This window comes from Leucoraja erinacea, chromosome 1 (genome assembly GCF_028641065.1).
Source record: "Leucoraja erinacea ecotype New England chromosome 1, Leri_hhj_1, whole genome shotgun sequence".
In the NCBI taxonomy this organism is placed as follows: Eukaryota; Metazoa; Chordata; class Chondrichthyes; order Rajiformes; family Rajidae; genus Leucoraja; species Leucoraja erinaceus.
The window spans coordinates 164380727-164402754 of record NC_073377.1 but is presented as its reverse complement, the minus strand read 5'-3'; the positions used below and the strand labels follow the sequence as shown (position 1 = coordinate 164402754).

General features: G+C 41.6%; 1 protein-coding gene across 1 annotated transcript in view; it reads left to right on the top strand.

The window, feature by feature from the left end:
- The window catches only part of ankrd50 (ankyrin repeat domain 50), an 84812-nt gene extending 67126 nt beyond the window's left edge, over positions 1-17686 (top strand). Inside the window, exons 3-4 of the mRNA XM_055647457.1 lie at positions 1331-4896; positions 15648-17686. Of these exons, the coding sequence (XP_055503432.1) occupies positions 1331-4893 (3563 nt within the window). The 3' untranslated portion in view covers positions 4894-4896; positions 15648-17686. The remainder of the gene's footprint in view (positions 1-1330; positions 4897-15647) is intronic.
- Positions 17687-22028: the final 4342 nt, after the last annotated feature.

The following is a 22028-nucleotide window of genomic DNA, read 5'->3' as shown; positions in this document are numbered from 1 at the left end:
AATCTCTTACCTCGACGGAGATGCGATTTATTTCCGTATCGTATCTCCGTCCACACTGCAGCCTAACATCGAGAAGTTAGTGGCCTTTGTTGGAGACCTACTTTTGAGAGTTCTAGGGGTGCCTAGGGGACTTTAACATCGCAGCGCCCACGGTCCCATTGCAACGACTTGGGAGTTTCGATCACCCCAACGCAGGAGCTTCGGCCGCCGGCAACGGGAGTTTTAATCACACTGATGGATGGTTCGACTGCCCCGACCACAGGAGAAATAAAGAGGAAGAAGATTGGACTTTTTTTGCCTTCCATCGCAGTGAGGAATGTGGGGAATCAGCGGATGTGGTGGATGTTTATGTTACCTTTTATGTATTTGTGTCTTTTTTTTCCCATTTGGCTGTATGGTAATTCACATATCACTGTAATTTAATTAGTACATGTGACAATACAATACCTTAGAGACCTTTGAACGGTTCAGTCAGCCTTAACTTGATTCAGTTATAAGAGAGCTCTCAGCACCTATTCTTTCCTCCAGCCTTTCCATCACCTTTGGAAACTTCTATTGCTGTTTATCAACATGAGGACTGTTGTCCTGTTAAGTTTCACTGTCTATACAACTCGTTATCATTTACCCTACAGCCAACAATAGACTGTTGTAGGCTCCACCCTTGATCATCATTGCTTTTTGCATATCTTTCATTTGTTCTATGTACCTTCTATATCTCTCGATTCCCTTTACCCTGACTCAGTCTAAAGTAGGGTCTCGACCGGAAACATCACCTATTCCTTTTCTTCGGAGATGCTGCCTGACCCGCTGAGTTACTCTAGCTTTTTGTGTCTATCTTTGGTGCCACTATATATCTGCTCAAGAATATATAATTAATCATATATTACGCTGACGGTGAATAGGGTATCATCGGCATAGTATATCTGGTGTCAGGTCTTTAAGTGATATTTAGTTGGGGCATAACTATACATTAAAGGTAAGAAAAGCTTGTGAGGTTTCAGAGGTAGGACTGTTTGAACAAGAAAATAAATCATGGTTAATTATCCACTAGACTCGAGAGGTAAGATCTGTTTAACTGTGTAACAAGGAGGGGATATTAGAAGATGGTCTGATAATTTCTGTTGCAGTCTGGAAAGGCAGATACATATTCCAAAATAATTATTGTTCAAAATCTCTGAAGTGAAAAGAGAAGTTGCTGATGGCCTAATTGTTGGGATGTTATAAAAGGCCAAAGGTTATGCAATCAGGGCTGAATTTATAAGGTTCAGCCACGAGTTCACTGAACTTCTACTTTAATAATATTATCTTACTGCAATTCTTTCTCTTGCAGGCTTCCGAAAAATTAGCTTGGATGATCTACGTAAAGCCTACATAGTGAAAGATGTACAACAATATATCCTGCATCGGCTGGACCAGGAAGAAGCATTGAGGCAGCATCTGACAAAAGAAACAGCTGAGATGTTGAACCAACTTCATATTAAAAGCAGTGGTTGTTTCCTTTATCTCGAACGTGTCCTTGATGGAGTGGTGGAAAGTTTTATTATGCTGCGAGAGATTAGGGATATTCCAGGAACATTAAATGGACTTTATCTTTGGCTTTGTCAGAGGCTTTTTGTGCGAAAACAATTTGCAAAGGTGCAACCTATTTTAAATGTAATTTTGGCTGCTTGCAGGCCATTGACGACTTTGGAATTATATCATGCCGTTTGGACAAAAAATATGACCCTAACCATGGAAGAGTTTCAGCGGAAATTAGATATATTATCAAAGGTTCTTGTAGATGGCTTGGGAAGCTCGAAAATACTGTTTCATTACAGTTTTGCGGAGTGGTTGCTTGATGTGAAGCATTGCACTCAGAAATACTTATGTAATGCTGCAGAGGGCCACAGAATGTTAGCTATGAGTTACACTTGTCGTGCAAAAGACCTCTCCCCCTTGGAGGTTCAAGAGTTGGCGCTGCATCTACTTAGTTCTAACTTACAGCTCGAGACGCATCATTTGGCTTTGTGGATGATTTGGAACAGTACACCTATAAAAGGAGCGTTGTCAACAATGATTCCTAAAGAACAGGAAATACTACAGCTTTTGGTAAAGGCGGGAGCTCATGTGAACAGTGATGATGACCGCACATCATGCATTGTTCGACAGGCATTGGAGAGAGAGGACTCCATTCGAACTCTATTAGATAATGGCGCCTCGGTTAACCAGATTGACTCTAATGGAAGAACACTGTTGAGTAGTGCAGCCTACAGTGGCAACTTAGATGTAGTTAATCTGCTGATATCTAGGGAAGCTGATCTGGAAGTTGAAGATAATCATGGGCAGACAGCACTTACACTAGCTGCACGGCAAGGTCACACCAAGGTTGTTAATTGCCTCATTGGACATGGTGCTAATATAAATCATACTGACCAAGATGGATGGACAGCACTCAGGTCAGCAGCTTGGGGAGGACACACTGAGGTGGTTTCTGCACTTCTTTATGCTGGAGCAAAAGTGGATTGTGCGGATGCAGATAGTCGAACTGCTCTTCGAGCAGCAGCATGGGGTGGACATGAGGACATTGTTCTAAATCTTCTCCAACATGGAGCAGAGGTTAACAAAGCAGATAATGAAGGAAGAACGGCACTTATTGCAGCAGCATACATGGGACATCGAGAAATAGTCGAACATCTGGTCGATCATGGTGCTGTGATAAACCATGAAGATGTGGATGGAAGGACAGCTCTGTCAGTTGCAGCATTGTGTGTCCCTGCAAGCAAAGGTCATGCATCAGTGGTTAGCTTACTGATTGACCGAGGAGCAGAAGTTGACCATTGTGACAAAGATGGGATGACTCCACTATTAGTTGCAGCCTATGAAGGTCATGTTGATGTTGTTGACTTGCTTCTTGAAGGAGGGGCAGATGTGGATCACACGGATAATAATGGTCGTACTCCTCTTCTGGCTGCTGCTTCCATGGGCCATGCATCTGTCGTGAACACCTTGCTGTTTTGGGGTGCAGCCGTGGATACCATTGATAGTGAAGGAAGAACAGTATTGAGTATAGCCTCAGCACAAGGAAATGTAGAAGTAGTGCGTACTCTGCTGGACAGAGGACTCGATGAAAATCATAGGGATGATGCCGGTTGGACTCCATTGCACATGTCAGCATTCGAGGGTCACCGAATAGTATGTGAAGCACTTATTGAGCAAGGTGCTAGAACTAATGAGGTGGACAATGATGGTCGAATCCCTTTAATACTGGCAGGTCAGGAAGGCCATTATGACTGTGTACAGGTTATGCTTGAAAACAAATCAAATGTGGATCAGAGAGGCTATGATGGAAGGAATGCGTTACGTGTTGCATCATTAGAAGGTCACAGAGATGTCGTTGAACTTCTCTTGAGCCATGGGGCCGATGTTAATTGCAAGGATGCTGACAGCCGCCCAACTTTGTACATCCTGGCACTTGAAAATCAGCTAGCAATGGCAGAGTATTTACTAGAAAATGGAGCAAATGTAGAAAGCACAGATGCTGAGGGGAGAACTGCCCTGCACGTCTCTTGCTGGCAGGGACACGTGGAAATGGCTCAACTTTTGATAAATTATCATGCTGATGTTAATTCTGCCGACAATGAAAAAAGGTCTGCTTTACAGTCTTCAGCTTGGCAGGGGCACATGAAAGTTGTACAGCTGCTGATTGACCACGGAGCATCAGTGGATCATACATGCAACCAGGGCGCCACTGCTCTTTGCATTGCAGCCCAGGAAGGACATGTGGATGTTGTCCAAATATTGCTAGAACATGGTGCTGATCCAAACCATGCAGACCAGTTTGGGCGCACTGCAATGAGAGTTGCTGCAAAAGGTGGCCACACACAAATTATAAAGTTATTGGAAAAATATGGAGCCTCTGGTTTAAATGGATGTAACCCATCGCCAGTTCATACAATGGAACAGACAGCCACTCAGTCTGTCACTGTGAAAGTGCAGTCTTTGACAACTAAGTCAAATAGCTCAGGCAGCACTGGTGGAGGAGATCTACAGACTGCAATGCGGTGCTTTTCTAATGGTCCTCAACATCCTTTTAGTTCACCTTCTGAATCACCAGATTCAACAGTTGATCGACAGAAGTCCTCTCTGTCTAATAATTCACTCAAAAGCTCCAAAAATTCCTCACTCCGCACAACCTCATCCACAGCCACAGCCCAGACTGTACCTATGGACAGCTTCCATGGTATGTCCTTCACAGAACAGATACAGCAGCATTCTTTGCCACGCAGTCGAAGTAGGCAGTCTATTGTATCTCCATCTTCTACTACACGTTCCATAGGACAGCATGCTGGCTCCCCATCCAGTGAATATGAATGGGGACAAATGAAGTCCAATGTGAGATCTAATAAGAGCAACAAAACTGGGCACAGTATGACCAGTGAAAGTTCCAAATCTGCTTCTTCAGGAAAAAGAACAGCACAGAATAAACAAAACAGCTCTCCTCAGCCAAAGGTTTTAGAATATGAAATGACACAACTAGACAAAAGAACAGCCATAAATAAAGTGGTGCAGAATAATACAGTGTCACTTAAGCAGACACCACATGATTCACAGTGTAAAATCCTGATTCCACAGAGTCCGCAGGAAAACACAAGGGCTCAGCAACAGTTCTTAATTCAGCAGCAAGGGGAGCAGAAGAAACGGAATGGAATAATGACAAACCCAAATTACTTACAAGGGAATCCTGTTTTCTTGAGCAGAGTTGCTGTTCCAAGGAGTGCACAGGAAAGAGCACATAATGATTGTTTGGAAGGTTATCCATTAGCAGAGACTGAACTGAGTCTGAAGCAAGCCTTAAAATTACAAATTGAAGGGACAGACCCGAGCTTCAATTACAAGAAAGAGACACCATTGTAGCAGGTACCTTCACACTTATTTTCTTGTTTATCTAACATATACAGTTATTACTGTTAAAGATCAAAATTTTATTTAATAGGTACAATATCTTTACACGTGATGTCATCTGTCACAGGAATATATGAGGAAAGATTGAAAAGACGAGTCTTGTATTCACTAGAGTTTAGAAGGATGAGGGGGATCTTATAGAACCATATAAAATTATAAAAGGACTGGACAAGCTAGATGCAGGAAAAATGTTCCCAATGTTGGGTGAGTCCAGAACTAGGGGCCACAGTCTTAGAATAAAGGGGAGGTCATTTAAGACTGAGGTGAGAAAAAACTTTTTCACCCAGAGAGTTGTGAATTTATGGAATTCCCTGCCACAGAGGGCAGTGGAGGCCAAATCATTGGATGGATTTAAGAGAGAGTTAAATGGAGCTCTAGGGGCTAGTGGAGTCAAGGGATATGGGGAGAAGGCAGGCACGGGTTATTGATAGGGGATAATCAGCTATGATCACAATGAATGGCGCTGCTGGCTCTAAGGGCCATATGGCCTCCTCCTGCACCTATTTTCTATGTTTCTATATGCAATAAACATTTAGGAAGGAACAAAGAAAAGAGAGTAGGCATTTTAGTCCCATGAAATGTCCACCATTTCAGTTATGCCATGGCTGAAATGTACTGTCACTCAATTCTTCAAATGATTTAAAGATACAGAATGGAGACAGGCCCTGAGGCCCACTAAGTCCACGCCGACCATCAATCACCCGTTCCCGCTAGTTCTATATTATCTTACTTTCATGCACTAGGAGGTGGGGGGAAACCGGAAAACCCAGAAGAAACCCACATGGTCACAGCATCCGAGGTCGGGATCGAACCCAGGTCGAACGCTGTGAGGCAGCAGTTCTACCAGCTGCGCCACCCTGCCACCAGTGGTTTCTCTCAGTTCCTACATAATGATATTGACAGATTCATTGTATCTAAATCTGTATATTTGATATTGTTAATTTAAGTGGAAGCTAATTTGATTTGAATCTTCAGAAGAAAAATATAGAATGTAGTAATTTCCTCAAAAAGCGTATTTTTTAGCAAACAAAACAATGACTTGGATAGACACAAAATGCTGGAGTAACTCAGCGGGAAAGGCAGCATCACTGGAAAGAAGGAATGAGTGACATTTCGGGGTCGACACCCTTCTGCAGACTGATTTCAGGGGAGTGGGCGGAACAGAGATAGAATGCAGTCGGAGACAGTAAGACTGGTGGGAGAACTGGGAAGGGGAGAGGATGGAGAGAGAAGGAAAGCAAGGGCTATTTGAGGTTGGAGAAGTCAATGTTCATACTGCTGGGGTGTAAGCTACCCAAAGCGAAATATGAGGTGGTGTTTCTCCAATTTGCGCTGGGCCTCACTCTGACAATGGAGGAGTCCCAGGACGGAAAGGCCAGATTGGGAATGTGAGGGGAAGTTACAGTGCTGAATAACCGGGAGATCAGGTAGGTTAAGGCGGACTGAGCGGAAGTGTTCAGCGAAACGATCGGCGAGCCTGCGCTTGGTCTCGCCTATGTACAGATGTTGACACCTGGAACAGCTGATACAGTAGATGAGGTTGGAGTAGGTGCAAGTGAACCTCTGCCTCACCTGAAAAGACTATCGGGGTCCTTGGATGGTCGAGGAGGGAGGTAAAGGGACAGGTGGTACATCTTCCGCGGTTACAAGGGAAAGTACCTGGGGAGGGGGTGGTTTGGGTGTGAAGGGACGAGTTGACCAGGGAGTTGGGGAGGGAACATTCTGCGAAAAGCAGAAAGGGGTGGATATGGGAAAATGTGGCCAGTAGCGGGATCCCGTTGGAGGTGGCGAAAGTGTTGGAGGATTATATGCTGTTTGCGACGGCTGATGGGATGGAAGGTGAGAACAAGAGGGACTCAATCCTTGTTGCGAATGGGGAGAGGGGGAGGAAGAGCGGAGCTGCGAGATATCGAGGAGACCCTAATGAGAGCCTCATTTATAATGGAAGAGGGGAACCCCCGTTTCCTAAAGAATTAGGACATTTTCGATGATCTAGTATGGAAAACCTCATCCTGGGCGCAAATGTAGTGTAGACGGAGGAATTATGAGTGGGGGCAGAGTCTTTACATGATGCGAGGAAGTGTAGTCTAGATAGCTATGGGGAGTAGGTTTCAGTAGATGTTGGTCTATAGTCTATCTCCTGTGATGGAGACGGTGAGATCCAGAAACGGTAGGGAGATGTCGGAGAAGGTCCAAGTGAATTTGTGCAGGATGGAAATTAGTCGTAAAATTGATGAAGTCAGTGAGTTCTGCATGGGTGCAGGAGGCAGCATCGATGCAGTCGTCAATGTAGCGGAGGTAGAGTTGGGGGATAGGGCCAGTGTGCACCTGGAACAGAGATTGCTCAACATACCCTACAAAGTGGCAGGCATAGCTGAGGCCCATGGGAGTGCCCATAGCTACACCTTGGATTTGTACGAAGTGGTAGGTGTCGAAGGAGCAGTTGTTGAGGGTAAGGAGAGTATTGGTAGACGGAAATTGGCTGGTTCTGTGGTCGAGGAAGAAACGGAAGGCCTTAAGACCTTCCTGGTGGGGAATGAGGTGTAGAGTGACTGGACATCCATTGTAAAGATGAGAGAGTGGGGCCCTGGAAAATGGAAGTCATTGAAGTAACGAAGAGTGTGTGAGGAGACTTAAACATAGGGAGGGATTGGACGAGGGGAGATAGGATGGAGTCGAGGAATGTGGAAATGAATTTGGTGGGACATGAACAAGCAGAAACAATGGGTCTGCCAAAACAGTTCTGTTTGTGGATTTTGTGGAGAAAGATAAAATTGGGCCGTGCGGGGCTGGGAACGATAAGATTGGAGGCTTTAGAAGGCAGAGAGCTGGAATTAGTAAAATCAGAAATGGTGTGTGATATTAAGGTCTGGCGCTCGTCTGTGGGGACATGGGTCCAAGGATAAGTAGGAGGAGGTGTCTGAGAGCTGTCGACTGGCCTCAGCCCGGTAGAGGTCAGTGCGCCAGACTACCGCGTCGCCTCCCTTGTCAGCGGTTTAATTATCAAGTCGGGGTTGCTGCAGAGTGAGTGGAAGGCTGTATGTTCAGGGGGGGAGAGGTTAGCGAAAGAGAGGGTAGTGGACAAGTTGAGGCGGTTGATGTCCCACCAGCTATTGGAAATGAAAAGGTCTAAGGAAGGTAGAGTGCCATCCGGGGCAGTCCAAGAGGGGGTCTGGTGGAGACGGGAGAAATGGGCATCACTGGGTGGTGAGACCTTCCCATAGAAAAAGGAGCGGAGGCGACGGAGGAAGAGCACTACATCATAGCGGACCCGGAACTCGATGAGGTTGAGGCGGAGGGGAACAAATTTTTCCTTGCTTTCCCTCTCTCTCCATCCCCTCCCCCTTCCCAGTTCTCCCACCAGTCTTACTGTCTCCGACTACATTCTATCTCTGTCCCGCCACACTCCCCTGACATCAATCTGAAGAAAGATCTCGACCCGAAACATCGCCCATTCCTACTCTCCAGAGATGCTGTCTGTCCCGCTGAGTTACTTCAGCATTTTGAGTCTATCTAGATTTACACCAGCATCTGCAGTTCTTTCCTACACAAAATGACTTGGATATTGGAAATAAAGATGGAACATGATGAACATGCTCTGCGTGTGAGGCAGCATCTTTGGAGAAACAAAAGTAACAAGGAAAGGAGGGAAAACAGCACCTCATATTTAGCTTGGGAAGCTTACAATCCAGCGGTATGAATATTGACTTCTCTAACTTCAAGGAACCCTTGCTTTCTCTCTCTCTCTCTCCATCCCTCCCCCATCCTAGATCTCCGACCAGTCTGACTGTCCTCCTGATTAAATTTTAGTTTTATCTCCGTATGCTTCCTTGTAACCTTCCCCGAGCCTTCTTCTTATCGAGTCCACACACAAGATTAGAAGTTGTTCAGCCAGAGCTGAACACACTTCTCGGTATCTGCATACAATGGTGTCTGTCTTGTCGCTTCTTGTGCTTCTTGTCCGTGGCGATGGAAAGATTGGTGGAAACAGGCCCGCGACATGAACGCTCTTTCCTTGACCCCTTCCTCGAGCCAATGATCTATTCTACATTTTCCTTGAACTTTGTCCCCTTTAATGTCTTATTTTCACACCTTATCCTTCCATATATCTGTCTCCCTCTCCCATGACTCTCAGTCTGGATGGATCTCAACCCAAAACGTCACCCATTCCTTCTATCCAGAGATGCTGCCTGTCCTGTCCAGCATTTTGTGCCTATCATAGAAAAAATTAGAGATATATTCAGTTTTAAAAATATATAAAGGCAACATAAAGAGTGAGGGATAGAAAAAAACAACAAAGGGGAAGATCTGTAATAAGTTGGAGAACAAAAGAAATTAAATAACGTGAATGTTATTGCCTGATTTGGTCCCTACTCTGTTGCGTATTACTTTGTTCTTTCCCCAGCTTCCCTATTTCGCTGCTGTTCTATCTGGTCAATAACTGTTAAGCCTCTAAGGTTTTTCATTTCTCATGCAAGATCATGAATCTGAAATATCAGCTGTCTAGCTGCTTGAACATCAGAAGTATATAGATGACTTTTCGATTTTCAGTTTAACTACCCGAGGCCCTGATCATGCATCTTTATATCACTCAATCATATTTTTATCTTGCAAATTATTGTCCAAGTGGTGAGCAAAATTCTTCTGGCTCTTAGAGTGGTGTTTGTTCAGCAAGAGATACTGACATCAAACATCAGTTCCATTCCCATTCACGGTTGAGCATACCTTAAAAAGTACAGTAAGTTTGTCTCACCTGTAGGAGGGGTAATAAACATTTTTTTTTTCTCTGTCAAATAAAACGGGCAAATTTGACAGCTCCGGTTTCCACCCACACTCCAAAGACGTACAGGCTTGTAAGCTAATTGGCTTGATAAAAATTGGAAATTGTCCCTAGTGTATGTAGGATAGTGTTAGTGTGGGGATCACTGATCAGCACGGACTCGGTCGGAAGGGCTTGTTTCCGCGCTGTATCTCTAAACTAGTCTAAACTAAACTAAAGAAAGACCGAGCAATCTCAGTAACATGTCCCTTTCCAATTATTGCTATGCTTGGAAATCAGTTCAGTCCAGTAAGAATTCTCATCATGCATTCTAAGAAGCAAATACCACTATATCTAATTAACTATTTAAATATTTATAACATTTTAAATAAAGATTGGGTTTATATAAGATTATGCAAGATGCATAAATCATTTTTTTAGTTTTAAAATCGTAATAAAATTACAGAGCCCACACATAATTCGTTTTTGAGCTCAGATTGTTTCCTATGTTGTAATTATTGCTAATAAGTATGTTTTAAATTCACTTAGATCCGGTAAAAAAAGTATATTTTAAAATTAATTTGTAATACCTTAATTTCACAGAATTTCCTTTTGAAGTGTGCTGGATTGTTCAAGCAATGTTGTTACCTCTGTGCTAAGTTATATATGCATGGAAATCCCAATGTTTCTGATATTTCATGGATAAAGTTGGTTTCATATTGGTTTATTATTGTCATATGTACCAACATATAGTGAAAAACATTTGTTTTGCATGCTATTCGGGCAAATCACCCCATACATGAGTACATCAGGCAGTACAAATTTGAAAAGAAATAGTGCAGAAAATAGTGTCCCAGCTACAGGGAAAGTTCAGATAAAAAATAAATGCAAGGATCAAAATGGGGTAAATTGGAAGGTCAGAAATGTATCTTTATTATAGGTCCATTCAACAGACTGATAACAGCACAGCTGAAGTTGCTTTTGAATCAAGCCGTGTGTGTGTGTGTGTTTTCAAGCTTTTGTATTTTTTGTCCAATGGTAGGGGGGAAAAGTAGAGAAGCCCAGGATGTGAGTGGTCCGTGGTTATTTTGGTTGCTTTCCCGAGGGAGCATGAAGTATGGATGGAGCAGGGGGTTTGGGAACGCTGGTTAGCAAAATGGATTGACCTGTGTTCACAACTGAAATTTTGTGCAGTCTACAGTACTACTTCTCCTTTGACCTGCCATGGGCCTGTATTCCCAGAAGTCAGAGGGGTGTTGTATGTTTTCAAGTAGGGTTTGAGAACATTGTTGAATTGATTCCTCTGTCAAGCTGGTAATCCCTTCCTTTCACAAGGCACAGGGGTCTGGCAGTTTAAGGCACAGGATGCACAAGGGGCTCATTACATTCCCAGGAAATTTCAGGCCATTAGACATAGATAAAGTGAGTGGCTTTGTTTTGTGCAATTATTTTGGGGAGTGCAATTGATGTAACAGTGCTAAATGAATGTAATAGGAGCCTTGAAGCTGAAAATGTTGGACTGGAAGAGGATTTTGAACTTGGTTTGCTTAGACTACAAGATAATTCATAGATGGCATGGTGCCATCTCTCCAAGGCTGAAGGGCCTGCTATACATAATTTAAGTCTCAGAAACATATACAAGGACAATTCGCCGATGCTGATGAGACCGTATTATTTTATGCTGGGTTTGAGATATTTGCCTTCAAACAACCTGTTCCATCAGAAATCAAAGCCTTTCTTAAGGCGGTGAAGAATTTCACCATTGCTGTCTACTTTCAGTGAGATGTTGTTCCTTAGATATGGGACATGGTCTCGTCATAGACCGTTATTGTTGGAGGGAGTGTTCTGCAGAGGGCAAGCTGACCGTTGGGGGTGGAAGGAGGACGGGATAGAGTCAACTGCTGCAAAAGTGAGGCCATGCTCTTTGGCAACTGGCCTGACTGAACCTTCATCCCCTTTTCTGTCAAGTATGACTTACTTGAAGGTGCTGGGAGCAACTGAAGAAGGGCTCGATCTGAAACACTACCTATCCATGTTCTCCTGAGATGCTGCATGGCCCACTGAGTTACTCCAGCACTTTGTGTCTTTTTGTGTATTAACTAGCATCAGCAGTTTCTGGGGATCTGGTTCAGAGGAGCTGGGGTATATAGTAAAAATGATTGGAATGGAGATGGAAGATCAATAAAAAATAAGAGCATGGGAGCAGCACTCCCTCTTGATGGCAACAAGAAGTTTGTCAGGTATGAGTGATCTCAGTGTTGCTGGACATGGTGTAGGTATGGGCGATACCACATTTCTCTACCATGGCAGACATCTTCCATTTCATCTGAAAATCCAAGATGGAGCACGCCCAAAATGTCACGATGCACATGTCCCCAAATAATATCAGGGAAGGGGGGAATATTGACCTTATCCTGACTCCTATTTTTGTGGCTGCATCAAGCTGTGCATAGAACCTAAATACGTAAACATCAAGTGTTACTGAATTCTGAAGTTTTACATGTATGTGGCGTTCTAGAGCAGAGGTTCCCAACCTTTTTTAGCTCATGGCCTCCTTGGCTTCTTTTAATTTTTCTGTGGCCTCCCCTGACATTATTAGCGGAAAAAAAGTACTTCAATATTATAATACCTTCCATAAAAATATCAGTGTCTATTAATTGCACATATATTCTCTTTTATTCTATTCCACAACCATCAAAAATATTTCAACTACATAGATTTAAATGTATTAGAACAGAAATTTAGGAGGCAACAGGGTGGTAGCTCTGTGGCCCCCTTCATTGAACCTGGGGCCCCCTAAATCCCAAAATGTTTCTGTAGCCCCACCTGAAATTTGCCATGGCCCCTGGTTGGGAATCACTGTTCTAGAGGATTAGCCTGACCTTGTTGCTGCTCAATATTCCATTCATTTCAATTACCTACCCTACCTGAATTTTGTAGGAAAGTTCCATCAGTCAAACATCTTGACCACAAATTGATGAAGCAGGGAGCAGCACAGAATATGCTGCAGGCTCTATGGGGGGGGGGGGGGGGGGGGGGGGGGGGGGGGGGGGGGGGGGGGGGGGGGGGGGGGGGGGGGGGGGGGGGGGGGGGGGGGGAGGAGGAATGCCTCATCCCAGAATTCGCAAAAAGTACCAAATTCTTGCCTGGCTGCCAGTGGGAGGCTCTCCTTATCAGATCCTTCCTGCACAAATCCTTCTGACTCCCAAGACGGCTACAATGAAAATTAGAAAATTGCCCAACTCTTTATAGCCTTTGCAAAGAAGATCTGGAAAAGGATGCAAGAGTCTTTGTTGAGATTCATTCTGAGTAACTGCATATCAAGGACGACCTGATCTGTGGGTTGTTCTTGGGGATGTTTACTGAGGTAAAACTACTGCTGGACGATCACCCAGTCGGTGAAAGGTGTACTCTGGCCTTCAGGAAATCTGGTGGTCTTCTCATACAATGAGATATCAGTTATGCCCCTGTCCCACTTAGGAAACCTGAACGGAAACCTCTGGAGACTTTGCGCCCCACCCAAGGTTTCCGTGCGGTTCCCGAAGGTTGCAGGTGGTTGCCGGAGGTTGCAGGTAGTGGAAGCAGGTAAGGAGACTGACAAAAACCTCCGGGAACTGCATGGAAACCTTGGGTGGGGCACAAAGTCTCCAGAGGTTTCCGTTCAGGTTTCCTAAGTGGGACAGGGGCATTAGTAAATGATGCTGCTTGGCACATTTAGGACTACAGGAATATGTACTGAGATATACACTGAAGCTTGGTGCATCCAATGCAAAGGCTATATGGGGATGGACTGCAATCTAAGTTCCTGTTGTTCCTGGGCATGGAGTAGCTGTATCCTGTGTAACAGCCCTGCAAGCACCTGAACAGCGTATGATGCAAGCAAGCTCCCATACATTCAAAAGTCTGACTTCTGATCACGTTCATTTCTACAAGCAGCCGTTTCCTTTGTACATTGGATGAATGAGAGCACTTGATTATTAGTGTAATAGATAGGGTGAATGCATGGTCTTTTACCTAGGTTGGGGAATCAAAAACAAGAGGGGTACCTTATTAACTCAGAGGATGGTGGATATATGGACTGAGCTGCCAGAGGAAGTATTTAAGGTAGATACTATAACAGCATTTAAATGACATTTGGACAGGTACATGATAGAAAAGGTTTAGAGGGATATAGGCGGAAAGCAGGCAAATTGGACTAATTTCGATGGGCATCTCGATTGGCATGGATGAGTTGGGCCAAACGGCTTGTGACCGTGCAGTATGGCTCTACGATTTCATGACTTGTTGGGAACACAACTTGAACCTGCTGCCACACCAGTTCGCTTGAAGTTGCCGCTTTGAGAGCACCGTTTGTGATTATTTGCAAATGCACATGTACCGTGCAGTGCATTTTGCAATTATCACACCTCTCAAGTAAAAAATGGTAGACGTGATGGCTGTGCATTTAAGAAAAGGAAAACCATCACAATGGCAATTAAAATTAAAATTAACCAACAAGAAAAGGGAACACGCCATTGTAAATTGGCAAACACTTTGTGTTTGATTTGTTCAGTGCAGGGTACCATCATAAAGGACAAAGCGTGCATTTTCGAGCACATTAAAGGGTTGGCCCTGATGCAGGTTTTTATTGTTACAAAGCATTGAGGTGGTTTGATAATTGAAATAGAAGAACTGTTGGTGACTTGGCTTAGAGTTCAAAATCAATGCTGAATTTCCTTTAGCCTAATAATTAATCAAGAAAAGTGCCTATTCAAAGATTTGAAGCAAAAGCTTGGTAATGAAAGTGAAGAATGTGTTGCAAGTGGAGAATGATTTAACAGATGTAAAGCAAGGGCTAATTTGCATAACATTTTGGAGGGGAAAATATAACATTAAACAGCAGACTAGGCAACAGTGAATACATTTCCTGATGCTTTGGCTCTGGTCCGGTAAATGGGGAGAGGGATTATAGTGCTGAACATGTGTTAAAAAGTAGATAAGACTGGTTTATATTGAAAATGTATACTGAATGTACGTACATTGCAAGGGAAGAAAAGACTGCTCCAGGTCAGAAAGCAGAAAAAGAGACACAAAAGACTGCTGAATGCAGTCAACCTTGCATTCCCTCTCTCTCTCTGTCCCTCCCCCACCCTAGAGTTTAGTTTCACTCGTTACTTTCACTCGTTATCACCTTCTCCACAGCCAACAATGGACCATTGTGGGTTCCACCTTTCCTTGATCATTGTTGCTGGCTTTGATTCATCCTTTTGCATAGCTTTCATTCATTTGTCCTTTATACCTCTAGTTCTTCATATATCTAATTTCCTTTCCCCCCTGACGCTCAGTTTGAAGTGGGTCTCAATCTGAAACGTCACCGATTAATTTTCCCCAGAAATGCTGCCATATCCGCTGAGTTACTCCAGCATTTTATGTCTATCTTTGGTGTAAACCAGTATCTGCAGTTCCTTTGTACACATTTTCAGAAATGTTTAGTTTCTCTTGACTACATTGGTTAATTTGCTGTCACTTTGGAATTCTGCCAAACAATCAAACTAACCCCATGTACGAAAGCCTGAATATTAGCTCACCTGCAACTGTGATACAAAATAACATACTATGTATGACTTTGGGGAAAGTTTTGCTTAAAATAATAACAAATAGCTGCTATCCAGTGAACATAGCTTTAAAATGTGTGTGTGTGCATGTGGGTTAACACTGGGACCATATCCAATGGTTCTTTGTCAGAAGGTTTACTGTTTCACAACTTATATTGACATGAAGATAGGTTTATTGGCAGGGGTACCAATGAACAACTGCAATATTTATAAAATGGAGGTTATCATGTAATGAAATACTATTATTTCATTTAAACGATATAATTAATTACTAACATGCATGAATTCAATGTGATCCTTGGCATTAATATATGCAAATGTATTTTAATATGTACATTGTTTAATTTTTACAGATATAGCAGAATGGATTTCCTTGAAGTGCGGCATTCCCATCATCCTTTGCTGCCAGCAACCCAAAGGCACTAAAGTAACTGCACCCTCAGTGGAACTGGCCTGGCTATGAAGAATTTATTCTATATCAGTTTTGAATGCACCTTTACTCAATGAAAGCAGCAGAAGTGACGTTTTACTACTATTATAAAGTTTCATTAAAAACTATTTTATCTGTACCCAAGTTTTGCTCTTTAAATATAACCATATACATATATATATATGCTTTATATATTTGTGTACATTATACTTTCATAAAGACAAACCAGTATATAATGCTCAAACAATTCTAGTTATTTTTTGTTGCATTGGGGAGAGATAAGAATGCAGAATGCAATTTTAAATATGTCCAGTCTGAGAGCAAACAAAGGCTGTACGAGAAAACAATGCATTCCTGATGATCTAGTTCTGAAGTGGGCTGCAGATTGTAGCAAAATATGCTCAGCCAAATACTATGAGCTATTTGAATTCGTACCATGATTACACATGAAGTTTTTGTCCTATCTCTCCTTTAAATTATTTAAGAAGTTGATTTCATAATCATGATATCCACATGGAATGAAAATGATACTGGAATGAGTTGGTCTCATATTTATTTTGTTTTCTTATTATGAATTGATGTATTCATGAAAACATGCCAAACAAAGGGCAACTTCATGATTTTGGAAAGAGGTTTGTATTCCTTGTAATGAATTTAAGATGGATGTACAAAATGTAATGGTGTTCAAGAATACACAGTGATTTTTATATACAGTTTTCTTTCCCATTTTGACAAAAGGATATCCGATAACCAGCTGCATAACATGTATGACGGAAAAGAGAATTGCTTGCTATTTGTTTGTGGTTTTTTGTGTGGATTAAAAGGTGTGTCACTGTAAGGTGTTGAAGGTATTGATGGCAGGACTACTGTGGTGTATTGCATGTCGATACTTAGACAATACTGATTCCAAAGTGGGATCAATTTATGTCCTGTAGATTAGAATTAGGTGTAGCCTCTTGGGAGAAAAGTTAGACGTTTATATTCTAACACAGTATTTTTGTCCCTGTGGGACTATTCTCTTTGATCAATATTTTAAGACTGCAGTTTCAGATTTTGAAAGTGTTGACTTTGGCTCTTCAAGCTTTATCATGTGCCATTACACCACAGAATCCAAACTTGAATCCTTGGTTCAGTGAAGCAGTAATAAACACAGATTCATTTTGGTTCTTCTTTGTGTTTTATTACACCAGGAGTGCTTACAAATTAAAATAATGCCTGCGGCCTTTATTACTATTTAAGTTTTTAAAAATATCTCTAAGAACCATTCTGGTTAGATAATAACTACAGCTTGATACATAAGGTGCTAAGATTTTCAGAAAGGGTGTTTGCATTCATATTTTGGTTTGAACTCATTAGAAATACAATTTTTAATGTTTCTATGTAAATACTGTAAAGTGAAAAATTCCAAATCTCTGTTTCTTCCGATTCCTGTTTTGTCCTTATTTCAAATTCCCAGTAGTTCCAGTCAAGTGGATTGGGGTTGGTGAGTAAATTGTTTAAAGTATAAAAGTATAAAGACTCAAAACATTGAATCTATTCTTATAGTCAGTTTCTTGACTGGAACCAGACTCCAAATCTTTCATTTACTAGTTTAGCCACTTTTCATTCTATGGAAAAATGCCTATGGTTATTTATATATCATTTGGATGAAAAACATCTGTGGAACCCTCAAGCTCTACTCTTCTATCTTTAACTCCAGGCAGTATTTGAGTTCTGTATGTTTCTTTCATCTTTTATCCAATTTTGTTTTGATATGCAAATCTGTGTTTATTCAAATAATCACTTAACAGTATTTTCAGTTAGTTAGATTTACACTTCAAACATTTGGTTTTGTATTTGGTTGTAAATAGCTTAAATGTACATTGAATTTTGCATTGTAAGATTTTATTTTATTTCTTGTATTATATTGAGCAAAAAATTCTTATGTATAGTAAAGTGCTTAATAAATATATTTGCTTTTCAGCAGGTTGACTTTGATTTAATGTCAACAATATTTTGGCTTGTATGTGATTGTGTGCATTTACTTCCAAAAATAATTCAGTGTATCCCAAATTGTGCGAGGGTAGCAAACCGTAAGAACTGTTCATTGCTTGATTGGGGAGAGTCTCTCAAAAAAGCAAATTTGTTTCGGTGATATATGGTTTATCAATGTTTTCCTTGATACTAATATGGGATATTAGTGTGATTAAAACCAGCAATACAAGGAAAATTCTCAACAGTTTATTTAGAATTTTGCATAGTTATCTCCACCAGTGCCTTTTTTATGACAACACATGTTCCATTCAAACTAGATTGACATATAACAGCCATTAGTCATGTGAACTGGTATTTGTATACCAGAAACCTTTTGTCTACATAAGATGCACTAATCTCTACTAATATTACTAACGCTCTCCAATAAAATGTTCGCCCAACTCCAACAATGTTTAGAAGAAGTAACTTACAAAAATCAAGAGGTAATTGGCTTTAACATCTATAAGCATTTGGAACTGCTTAAAATAATGTGACAGTGCAACCATGGTGCTGCTAATAGTGAATCTGCTGCTTATTAGGAGGTATGGTTGTGTGGTAGTTCCAGATACTCTTATGTAGCTTCGATACAAATCTTGGGTAAACAATACAAATGAGCAACTAAAGCTGTTAAATTGATTCGTTATAGCAACAGATCAGAAAATACCACATAAGTGGAAAAATTGTCCTTAATGTTTGTGTCATATTTATTGAATTGCCCTTACCTGCAGGTTTATTTGTACCTTGACAAATAATTGTTTTCCTGTATCTCCTTTTGTACATTTGATCTCTACAATGCTATGCCCCCTCTTGCTACCTTACTGCTATTTTTCTCTGAAATGCGTCCATTCTAAAATCTCTAAAAAAAACTCTAAATTCAGATGTTGTTGCTTTCTTTCCAATTGGCTTATCTTTCCCAATATCTCTGACTAATACTTAAATCTTATTTTCATTTCTCATTCCAAGCAGTACAACAATGCACGTGTTATGTAATTCAATGTAGTCATACAGCGTGAAACAGGCCCTTTGGCCCATCTTGCCCATGCCAACCAACAAGTCCCACCTCCCTGCTTTTAGCCTATATCCCTTTAAACCTATCCTATCCATGTATCCATCTAAATGTTTCTTAAAGATTGTGATAGTGCCTGCCTCAACTACCTCCTCCGGCAGTTCTTCCATCCACCTACGTGTCTTGTGTAAATAAAAGTTGCCCTGAGGTTCCTATTTAACCTTTCTCCCCTCATCTTAAACCTATAGAAACATAGAAAATAGGTGCAGGAGTAGGCCATCCGGCCCTTCGTGCCTGCACCGCCATTCAATATGGTCATGGCTGATCATCCAACTCAGTATCCTGTACCTGCCTTCTCTCCATACCCCCTGATCCCTTTAGCCACAAGAGCCACATTTAACTCCCTCTTAAATATAGCCAATGAACTGGCCTCAACTACCTTATGTGGCAGAGAATTCCAGAGATTCACCACTCTCTGTATTTTCCTCATCTCGGTCCTAAAAGATTTCCCCCTTATCCTTAAACTGAGAACCTATGTCCCCCTGTTCTCAATTTCCCCTACTCTGGGTAAAAGACTCTACATTTACTCTATATCTACAACTCTCATAATCTTGTTTACCTCTATAAGATCATCCCTCATCTTCTTGCACCCCAAGAGTGTACCTTCTACACAACTAATGCTTCCTAAAATTCCCTTACCTTGAGCATTTACAAATGTTGAAGAATTGTTTAAGAAAGAACTGCAGATGCTGTATAAATCGAAGGTAGACAAAAGAGCTGGAGAAACTAAGCGGTTGAGACAGCATCTATGGAGCGAAGGAATAGGCGGCGTTTCGGGTCGAGACCTTTCTTATTCTTTGTTTTTCAGAACCCTTCTAAAATCCTGTGCTACACCAAAATTATGGAGGGTGAATCATTAGGCTGTAATTTCTGCCAGGGGTTGGTTTTTAATTATTAGTGTTGATGCTATGGGTTACAATACGTAGATATGAAATCCACATGAGTTCAGCTCAGTATTCATGTTCTCAACCATATATTTTTTTAAATTATTCTAACCTTAATAAAATACAAGAATTATTTATTATTCAACCCAATTATCAAGCAATAAATTTTGCAGATTGATTTGAGATCATAGCGATATCATCACAGGAAAATACATGAGTTGATTGACAGGAGATTTCATTAAAGGCAATATTTTGCATTTCTAAAGCAAATTCTAAGCCAATAAGAACTACATTTATACTGCTCCAGTCCACAAGGCTGCCATGGTCATCAGCTATTGGTGGTTTGATTTTTTTAATCAGATTCCAGACATCTGGGATGGGAAGATCAAAAGGAAATTAGAAATTTAAGCAGCATTAGATGTTAAAAGAAAGGCAGGAACTTGTGGATAATTAAATAAGAATATTATGAATAATTGTCTCTCTTCTGTAGCACCGAAGCACAAGGTTTAATTTTTTTCCACCTAAGTATTTTTCTTCTCTAAATTATTAAAACACATGATTTCTACCGCAAAGATTCCACTGTTTTCAAGCATATTTTTGTCTTAACAATTTGCTTTCTCCCTTTTCAGTCTGGCACCCTTTTTATTTATTTTTTGGCCTATCAGTCATGGATTCCCTTTTGAGTATGACAGAAAAATAAAACTTTCACTTGCATCTCATTTCTCTGAACTACAACCATAGGGGGAGAGTAAATTAAAAGCTTCTGTGATGTATCAGGTGGTTTTAGTTTCTGCACATAAGAGTAATATACAAGGTGAACAGTGGATTATGACTTTGCAGCATTTGCAGACTGGAATTACAGCTATTAGTTTGAGCAACAACATTTATTTTTCTGAAATGAAACAAACTAGCTACCTGTCCCACTTAGGTACTTTCCAAAGTGATCAGACAAAAATTGATACCAAACTAATGAAGGTAGTAAGAGTCAAAGATACCTCATACCCAGCCTGACTCAGTGAACAACAATAGCAAGCCACCCAGATTCCCTGCTGCCAACCTGCGCTCACCTGCAGTTAAAAGTTGGTTGTTATAGTTTAAAGTTTAAACTTTTGAGGTACAGTGTGGAAACAGGCCATTCGGCCCAACAAGCCCGTGTGATGACCACCAATCACCCCATACACTAGCACTAGCCTACACACAAATTACAATTTACAGTAGGTTAGTCAATTAACCTATTAACCTGTACATCTTTGGAGTGTAGGAGGAAACCAGAGTTCCAGGAGAAAAGCCATGCAGTCACGGAGAATATACTAACTCCGTACAGACAGCACCCATAGTCAGGATCAAACCCAGCACGCTGGTGCAGTTAATGCCCCTGTCCCACTTAGGAAACCTAAACGGAAACCTCTGGAGACTTTGCGCCCCACCCAAGGTTTCCCTGCAGTTTCCGGAGGTTTTTGTCAGCTCCCTACCTGCTTCCACTACCTGCAACCTCCAGGAACCGCACGGAAACCTTGGGTGGGACGCAAAGTCTCCAGAGTTTCCTAAGTGGCACAGGGGCATTAATTCTACCACTGTGCCGCCCAATAGCTGGCACTTCACTTCCAAGTGGCTGCAGATTACAAATGAATCCCTCCCTAAATGACCAACTTCCCCCAACATAAAACACTCTGACAGCCATGCCCCCACGCTTGCTGACTGTCAAACATATTAATAGACTTTGAGATGTCTGTGAATATCTCTGCAGGTTTCATGGGCTGATTCACTAATGTGATTGATGAACTTCTAGGCAATTTGATGCTGGATTCTAGCAGTCAAACATCAGATACAAATGATGACGGCAAGAAGTTTTCAGGAAGGTCAGGACGTGTGTTCTCATTTGAATAGCTTCAGAATTCAATCAGATTGCTAAACCAGTCCTGTAAAAAATAGTGCACACCTGGCTTAGGCAGCTTTTAGATGTAGGATGAGGAACTAGTAATGCTTTCTCATAAAGTCATGGAGGCTTTTCAAAGTTATTACAACGTTCCTGATATTACCTTGAATTTCAGCCCTAGATAAGTGGCAACAACATTATTAGCACAACATTCATTTCTTCTCAAACCAGCATACATTATAACTAAGTTGCAATCGACATCAATTATTGAACGTGGATACAAAATGCTGGAGAAACTCAGCGGGACAAGCAGCATCTCTGGATAGAAGGAATGGGTAACGTTTCCGTTTGGGACCCTTCAGACTGAAGAAGGGTCTCGACCCGAAACATCACCCATTCATTCTATCCAGAGATGTTACCTGTCCCGCTGAGTTGCTCCAGCATTTTGTGTCTATCTTCAGTGTA